General features: G+C 46.5%; 1 protein-coding gene across 3 annotated transcripts; it reads right to left on the reverse strand.

The window, feature by feature from the left end:
- Positions 1–532: 532 nt before the first annotated feature.
- Positions 533–4,268, reverse strand: HCT (hydroxycinnamoyl-CoA shikimate/quinate hydroxycinnamoyl transferase). Of its 3 annotated transcripts, none has more exons than XM_008791941.5 (4): positions 3,909–4,268; positions 3,749–3,821; positions 2,708–3,130; positions 533–1,633 (listed from the first exon to the last, which is right to left on the reverse strand). In XM_008791941.5, the coding sequence occupies exons 1-4, from the start codon at positions 4,028–4,030 to the stop codon at positions 737–739; spliced, it is 1,515 nt and encodes a 504-aa protein (XP_008790163.4). In that variant the 5' UTR covers positions 4,031–4,268; the 3' UTR covers positions 533–736. The 3 variants fall into 3 exon arrangements, with proteins under 3 accessions (XP_008790163.4, XP_008790160.3, XP_008790161.3); XM_008791938.6 differs by having other exon boundaries at positions 2,708–3,349; positions 3,909–4,239; XM_008791939.6 differs by having other exon boundaries at positions 2,708–3,266; positions 3,909–4,053.
- Positions 4,269–8,855: the final 4,587 nt, after the last annotated feature.

Below are 8,855 nucleotides of genomic sequence, written 5' to 3' on the forward strand. Positions count from 1 at the left end.
GTTGTGGCTGCAATAACTTATATTATCGGTATTCCTTCGCACAACGTAATTGTGAGGAAACGCACACGTGGCAACACTCCGAAAATATAGAAAAAGTAGGAGAATGGCTCAAGCATGTTAAGGCGTTCGTCATTTCCGCTCAAACAACCAGCAAGCCCACCTGAGTTTAACTTTGTTGGATCCGAGGAGATGCTGGGTTTGTACAATGACAGCGGGTAGCTGCCAGATTTTCGATACCTTAATTTCTGAAGCAAAACTGCAAACGGCTTAGACCAGTCAGAGGATGACTCAGTTATATTAGAGGGTGACTCAGCCACCGTGATCACCTAAATCCAAGATGGCTCGAGTGAAACCCCTGCTTCAGAATATTTAGACTATAGTGAGTAACATTGTGGCCTTTCAAGTTAGGCATGTGTTCAAAGAGTCTAATGAGGTCGCAGATTTAGTGGCTTCTTATATGGCCTCACTCCAGAAATTGCTCGAACGCTACAAAACCCGCTTTAACAAGAAAAAAAAAAACATCAGGCAGCAGTAAAGAAAAACATCCTTATTGCCATGCTATTTAAGGAGCTTGATCCAAATACATGGAAAATTTGGAGTATTTTGTTATTTTTGGCAGCAATGCATGACATTTGGAGTATCGGTTTTTTTTTAATACTGTAAAACCAAAAACAGGGGAAAGGAAAGCGGAAATTAACTAATCCACTAGGGAAACCGAAAGCACTCTAAGCCGGCATCAGATATCGTAGATGAGCTTCTGGAACCGGAGCATGTGCTCGGCTTGCAGCGAGATGGCCAGCGAGAGGCTGCCGTCGCCGTCGGGGCTGGGGAGCACGAAGGCCAGCCCCTCGTACGCGATCCCACCAGGCCCCATGAACACCGGCCGGCCCCACCCGAAGTCGGCGTCGTGGATCGGCAGCCGGACCCAGCTCGTCAGCCCAATATTCGGGCACCGGAACGTGTGGGCCCCCCTGACCAAGGCCCTCAGATCCGGCTGGATCTCCAAGTAGTCCACCGCCGACCTCAGGTACTGGTCGTCCATCCTGGCGAGCGACGCCTGGATCCTTCCCGCCGCCCCCTCGCTGCTGACTACCTCCGCCGCCGCCGCCACCGGCGTCGCCGTGAAGATCACGTTCCCGAAATATCCCGCCGGGAGCGGCGGCCGGAGACGCTGGCGGCCGTCGGTCGCGATGTATAGCTTGGTGAGCTGGTCCGGGGGGAGCTCGCGCGCCAGGCTCGCGCACCGCCAGACGTGCGCGGAGAAGAGGGCGTACGTGCTGTAGCTGGATCCTTTGGGGGTTTTGGCCTTGAGGAGGTCGAGCTGGGCGCGGGTGAACTTGAAGAGGTTGACGGCGGTGACAGGATCGCCGGATTTCACCGCACTGAGGGAGGGCGGTGAGGTTGCCGCTGCCTTCATGGAGGGCGGGGGCTGGTACTCGACGTGTGGGAAGGAAGGGGTTGGGGGGTCGCGTGCGCGGAGGAGGGTCCGGTCGATGAAGGGGGGGGCGGAGATGCCAAGGCCGCTGGCGACGTCGGACCAGGAGTTGATGAAGTGGAGGCCGGAGGTTCCGTCGGCGGCGTGGTGCTGCATCCCCACGCCCAGCGACACGCCGCCGCACTTGAAGTAGGTCACCTGTCGTCATGCATCATCACTTAGATCCGATCATAGCTTTTCAACATCGAATCATCGCAACTGACATCATAATCTCTTGGTTTGTTTCGGTGCAAGGTTTAGGTTCTCTGTCTTAACGGCCGTAACTCCTCTTAAAAAAATTAAATATATATGAATCTATATACATATATATAAATACTCAGCAGATTTTGTACCAGTTCGATAAGTAATTGACCAGGTCTGCGTATATGTTTTCTAATGTGAATAATGTCTTTCAGCAAGCATGTACAAGCAAGGGTAATAGCAATCAAGAAGCTGGTAGGTGGACAGAGCAATGAGACCAAATCAAGTTTTTTTATAAGAAATATGGGTCTTTTAGAAAGGTACACGGTCCTGCAGCTCCTATTGTTACACATTTCGTGTAATTTTGTGCTCTTGGCACTCATTGTCATCTTTTATAGAAGAATTGGCATATAAACAATCTTGATAAACATTAAACACTGATCCTAGATTAAGAAAAGCATGTTATATGAGCGCAGGGTCAACAAGACAGGAACCTTGAATTAATCAAGAAGCTGGATTGAAGAAGCAATGGAAAGCTTTAAGATACTTTCAATCTCCAGTAATATTCTTCCAATCAAACTGTCGAAAAAATAAAAAGAAAGAACGGCTATGTTACTAATGCTTGGTAAGACCGGTTAGACATGCAAGCAACGTTTTTCACAAAAAGAGAGATGCCGACAATATTTTTCTCGGAAAGAGACATGCAGAGATAACGAAAGAAGAAAAACCAGTGTCCACCATTTTTTGTCATAAAAAAGAGAGAGAAAAAAAGGAAAAGAAATCCAGAAATATGAATTCGGCAGTGTCATAATGAGCACATCTTCTTAAAGATTGGTTAAAATAGAGTTAAGCAAAAGTAGTTGGATTCCTGGTGCTCATCAGGTGTGCATCAAGTATAGGGCACTTGGATCCATACTCCATGAACCAATATTTTTCTTTCAAAAAATTACAATCAAATATTTCATTAGCTGTCATGCGGAGCAATGTTTAACTGAAGCCCTTCTAAATTTCCGTTGAATGCGGTAAGCTTACCTGCAGAACGAGAAGAGGAAAGGCGGAGATGTCGTCAGTGTACTCCACTTTGGGGATGAGTCGCTTTAGCTCCATCGTCGGCGCGAAGTCCCCGAAATCATCGACCATGCCGTCGGCCACGGCTTCCACAAAGAGCACCCCCTCGCCGTTGCAGTCGATTTCGATCCGGCCGTCCTCGTCCCGCCCGAGCCGCCCGGCCATCGGGTAGAAGGGCACCAGCGCCTTGGCCAGCGCCGCGCGGAGCCTCTCCGCATCGAAGAAGTCCGGCGAACCGTCCGGCCGGTAGAAGTAGACGCTCGGCGTGTGGAAACGCGGCACGACCAGGTCGAGGCTCGAGTTCCACAGCCGCCGCCGTGGCGTCGGCTCCGCCGGACCGACCAGTGTCGACCGTCGCTCCGTTATGATCATCGCTCCTCCCTGCGGCTACACACGAATGCCAGCAGCGCCCGTCAGCCGTGGGATCTGATCGCTTCTCCCGCGACCTGCCCTCGCCGGAATGAGCTTTGTCCTTTATGACCGACTTTCTACCTGGTTTTTTTTATTGAGTGGCGCTTTTGACCTGATCAAGATATCAGGACCGTTCAATCTTGCCCGCTATGATGTGACAAGGATCCGTATTTTAATAATTCGGTCCGGTGGTCCCTGAGTTGGGCATAATTATTAGAAGCGGTAGTTGGAATTCGGTCCACCCGTCCCGTCCACCGACTAACGCATCCAACTAAGAAATTTTATTCTCAGAATAAAAAAATAAATAAAAAATTTAGTACTGGCTGAAGCCGTACATATTTTAGTCTTAAATTTTTTTTTATATCTGCTATAAAGCTAAAGAAGAATCCTCGTTGCACCGCAAAAAAAAAAAAAGAATAATCCTCGGAAACGTCTTAGGTAAACATCCCTTTCGGACTTGGCAAAAAAAAAAAAAAATCTCTTCCGAATTTTGGATGCCAGCAAGAGCGCACCGATCTAAAACGACTTGGCGCCGTGCACCACCCACCCAAAAAAAATGAAACAGGGCGAAAGCTAAAAACATGAATAAAGTACCTTAAAGAAACTGTAGCTCTTAAGAAGGGCTGAGGCCTGAGGGTGATCGAGATCAAAACAGCTTGAGCCAATCCTATGATAGATAAAGTAACAGAGGAAATTAGAAGATAAAAGTTGGGGAAAAAAGGGGACTAAGAGTAGCTTGTTGAGAGGAAATTACCACCAAGAGAGAGAGACGGTAGGAAAGCATAGAGGCGTCTCCGTGGAGAATAACGAGAATAGTGGAATAAAGCGCGGATAAGAGCTCTGGTAGGAGAGCTGGGGAGCCCTGGGGATCTCCATGCCCGTTTATAGTTCCGGGAGATGGTGGGGGAGTAGTTGGGTGGGCACCCATTATTCCTGAATCCAACGTGGAGGAACATGTGTCGTCGACAGAGGATTCGAGATGGGACACGGACGGGAAAGTTGGTGAGAAGGTGACCAGACCGCCGCCCGCCTCCGTGCCCAACTCGGCTTCCCCGTTCTTACGGAGCAGCACCATTCGCGAATTTGGAGGGACACGTGTACGGTTGAATCTTTTAGCGTAGAACGATCTCGCGGCTCTGCCAAGGGTCTCACCAACCGCTCCCGGTGGTCCCTCACCAAAAACCATCTCAGGTCATCTCACGTGGGAGCTGGGCCCCACATCCTCCTTATCCGTGCGTTCATGGTGACGTTAGCGTGGCGCGGTGGGGCGCGACTGGCTCGCGGCCTTGATAAAACCGGCAAGGTTATCCATCCGGACCGGTTTTTTTTTTTTCTTTTTTTTTTTTTTTGGCGGCGGGGGGGGGGGGGGGGGGGGGGGGGGGGGGGGGGGGGTTAAAAAAAAATAGAAGAAATGGGGAGGGACAGAATGGGGAGGGACAGAACCCCGCCCACGTAGCAGCCCCCATTAGGCCTCTTTTCCATCAAAAAATATATATGAATACGTGTCGCAAGTTTCCACGTGCCCTCTCCAATCTGTGAAAAACTCCATTAGGCTATCTACATGTGAGTACGTCATCCCAGCGCCACCTTCATACTGATGGAAGAAAAATATATCCATACAAAGTCATTCGAACGTGGAGCATACGGTTGCTTAATTTAATCGATGCTTACGCATTTCGAACCTAAACAATTCGAATGGATCCTAAGCTCCCTTGCCACCGGGCTACTATTTTGGTGGCATCCAGACCGATTTTTGAACCGGTGGTTCGTCTCCTTTGGCTTGGGACGGTTGTAAGCGGAGAAGCCACGCATTTCGTTTAATTGATGTACAAGATGAGAGAATGAAGGTAAACATTCCTTTTTATATATATATATATATTGTTAGCAAAAAAAAATATTCTTTCATCTACTCCAGGGTGTCTAATCGTCCCGCCTTAAAAAAACAAAATAAATTATTTTATTTTTAGAGATACAAGAGATACGTAACATGACATCAATGTCACGTGTCATCATTTGTTTGTTCTCCTGCCCGCTGGAGATGAAACATTATAAAAAGGGTTGATTGGAACCAGGACATGGTTGTTCGTGTCACTGGTGATCTATTGTCTACATCATAATTATTTCTTGATCTATTTTATTACTATTTCATGGCACCACTCAGAGCCGCACCCAAAAATAGTAGCTAGAATCCAAAATATATCCCGTACATACTTAACATGAAGCTAAATATACGCATGCATATCTTTTTATTTTAAATTAATATTAATAAGCTAACAATTTAAATATAAATAAATTTATGTATAAGTATCATAAATACAACCGTAAATATTATGATCGGCTTATAGTCAATTTAATAGATTCATACTACAGTATTTTTTAGTCTACATTGATCATAAGATGAATCTATTTTCATACTATTTATAATAATCCAAATTTTTATTTTAAAAAATTAATCAAAAATATTATTTAGATTATTTTAATTCTATATAAATATTTAAAATTAATTTAATGTAGAAATTAATATATTCTGTATGAGGTTCTCATCTCATGTATTTATAAAAAGTATAAATTAGTCTGAGCTTAGGATAAAAAGTCGTCCGATGAGGATGTACTATATGATCTCGAATGACTACAAAGATTAGATCTTCCATTGCTGGAGCTGGAGGTTTATGGAACTGGCAACCTTGCAGAGCCCCGAATGTTGACCTTTAAAAAGAAGACCCAATGATGATACGAGAAACCACTACCGACAAAACTTTAAAATATGTATTAGATGAGCTTCCTCTGATTCTATATCAATCGACGTTCCTCGCTGCATGTTCCTTGGCAGCCTCCTCCTCCTCCTCCTCTTTGAAAAAAAAAAACAGAGAAAAAAACAAGCCTATCCCCACATAGCAGCCCTCACTACTGAGCTTCCATTCCGTCAAAAGAATGTTCGATACGGACAAAATTGATCGTGTGTTGGGCACTCCAGCCGATTTTACTCATACCCTCTCTACCTATAGGCTTGGCTCGATTATCTTTTTGGACTTCGGCATGAATTCTCCGTGTGAGTACGTCACATCCGGCACTATCGAGGCTACCAACAGACTAATAAGTTCTCTCAGTCCACGTATTCGAGTAGAGAACATCCAATTTCTATAATTTAATCGGTGATCGTGCGTTTCGAACTCGAACTTTTTAAGATGAAAGTAAGATCTTGGTACCACTGAGCTACTGCATGCTCCTTTTCGTCCAACAAAATTTTTCAGTTAACGCTCGCAACCTCCTATTTGGCTTCGTGCACGCAGTTCCTCGTCTCTGCCTTTCCTTGCTGACACCTTAAAGGACTCAGAGGGCGCCTTAGCTTCTTTTGGTTAATTTGGTTGGCTGTACTCATATTAGTTTGGTGGTGGTAAATATTAAAAAAAAAAGAAAAAAGAAAAAGAAGAAGAAGAGAGGTACATCAAGTGCTCGTCCGATGTGCCTTCGAGCTTAAAAAGATGGGAGATGTGGTCGTGGCGGTCCAAGTTGGATCTATAAAACTTCAACACTACTTAAGGACGACCCGCATGAATTTAATTGCTAGAAAGTAACACTGTAATATCAGATTGCTGTAACATTTATTAGAGGTACGAAACTTACCTAAAAATTCATATTTTCCAAAATAAATATATTTTCTAAAAAATTATTTATATTTTTTTATGCATGAAAAAGTTGCTCGGCTTTTGGATAAGTTGATAATATCTTTTCATTTTTTTTATAATATCATTTATGATTCTAAATTCAATTTGCACATTTATTGTACAATGTGTCTTCGTAATTGAAGGCCAATTTTTTCGTACTAAACTAAATTTTTGACCCATACAAAAATAGAGGGGGGCAGGGAGGACTAGATGACACAAGACCACGATAAAATAATAAAAAATGCATTTGGTGAGGCTTGGGTAAGGAAAAAAAAATTCTGCTTGAATTCATCGCCAGCTAGCAAAGTGAGTGGTTTGGGTTTATTACTCTATCAACATAAAAAGGGCTATTTTAGGAACAAAAAATAGGATCAATTTACCTGGATGATGGAAAACTAACTTGGCTATCTTTCAGGTGGATAAGTATTTTCACCCATTTCACAACTAAATGCTGCCGATGGAAAATTAACTTAGCAACCTCATTTTTTTGGCTGGAGCATGAAAATATGGATAAGTTGGTGAATAGATAAGTTGATTAATTTTACAATGATATTTACTCCAAAAAATCAGAGCGTGTTGGGGGGGGAAATGGACCACCTCACAAATACAATTAAAGCACCCAAATCCGACAGCAAGGCCGAGCTCATCCAGGCCGAGCTCATGCAGGCTGCCGAGGTCAGAAGGCCGAGACCAGAAGGCTGCCGAGCTCATCCAGGTCGAGCACCGAAAGCTGCCGAGCTCATCCAGGTCGAGCTCATGCAGGCTGCCGAGCTCAGAAGGCCGAGACCAGAAGGCCGAGCACAGTTGCAGGCCGCTGAGCTCAGAAGGCTGCCGAGCTCAGAAGGCCGAGCACAGAAGGCTGAGCACAGCAGGTCGAGCACAGAAGGCCGAGCACAGAAGGCTGCCGAGCTCATTCAGACCGAGCTCATGCAGGCTGACGAGCTCAGAAGGCTGCAGAGCTCAAAAGGCCGAGCACAGCAGGCCGAGCCCAGAAGGCCGAGCTCGTCGTCCACATGCTGCGGCCATGCCCTGCAGTAGCCTCACCGCACCATGCTTTACTTTCCGGCCACGCCACGACATATCAACCAGGGACCATACCCTGCTACGACTGTCAATGCCTCACCATTCCCAAGAATGGATTGCACTGCGCGCCACAAGCAAGCTCTGGCTGCACGCCATCTCCTCCCATGATGGGAACGGGCCATCTACGGCAACTTATTACTTTCACGCCCACGTCGAATCGTGACGGTAACCTATTAATTCGCCCAGTCACATCATAGGTAACCCTGACACTTTCCCTATAAAAGGGGAGCTTCTCCCTCTAAAAAGGGGCTTCTTCCTCCGAAGGGAGGGCTTCGGACTTCTACATACAATCTCTCTCCTTCTCCAAAATTAAGCCCCCCTCTGACTTAAGCATCGGAGGGCCGGCGCCGAAAAACCCGGCCACCGGCATTTTGCAGGTCCCCCGACGAACCGCCACCCGCCATTCTCGCGCCGGAGCTCCTCCTCCTCGGTCCGCGGCCGCCCCTGGGTCCAATTTCCAGCAACAGTTGGCGCTAGAGAAGGGCCCGAGTTGCGGCCATGAAACTAAGGAGCAGAGGAGCCTTTAATGCCTCCCGAACGCTCAGTCCAGAATTCACCACCAAGATCTCCGGTAGATCAAGTTCCACAAGTCCAACCCGAGCACTTCGATGCGCTAGTGCAGCAAGTCCAAACGCTAGCCATTGTAGCCCAAAGCCTGCAACAAGTGGAGGCCCCTCCTGTGCCGCCTCCACGGGTTCATGTTAAGCAGAGGAAGAAACTTTCTCCCGAGCCATCTCGAATCAGGCATGGCTCCTGCTGCAACGACGTATGTGGGGGCAACTAGTGAGAAGTAGAAGCCCAAGTCTCACATCAACGAGTTGGAGGGAAAGAGAAATAAAAGCTGAGGTCTGGATAAGGAGAGTTATGGAGCTTTAAAATGGGATTGTAAGCCTCTGTGGCAAAGGGTACAACCCCATTAAATTCCATTGTCCTTCCAAGTCTTCTGTCTTCCG

The sequence above is a fragment of the Phoenix dactylifera genome, chromosome 2 (assembly GCF_051530095.1).
Source record: "Phoenix dactylifera cultivar Ajwa chromosome 2, Ajwa_hap1_PhDact_Kaust_v1.1, whole genome shotgun sequence".
In the NCBI taxonomy this organism is placed as follows: Eukaryota; Viridiplantae; Streptophyta; class Magnoliopsida; order Arecales; family Arecaceae; genus Phoenix; species Phoenix dactylifera.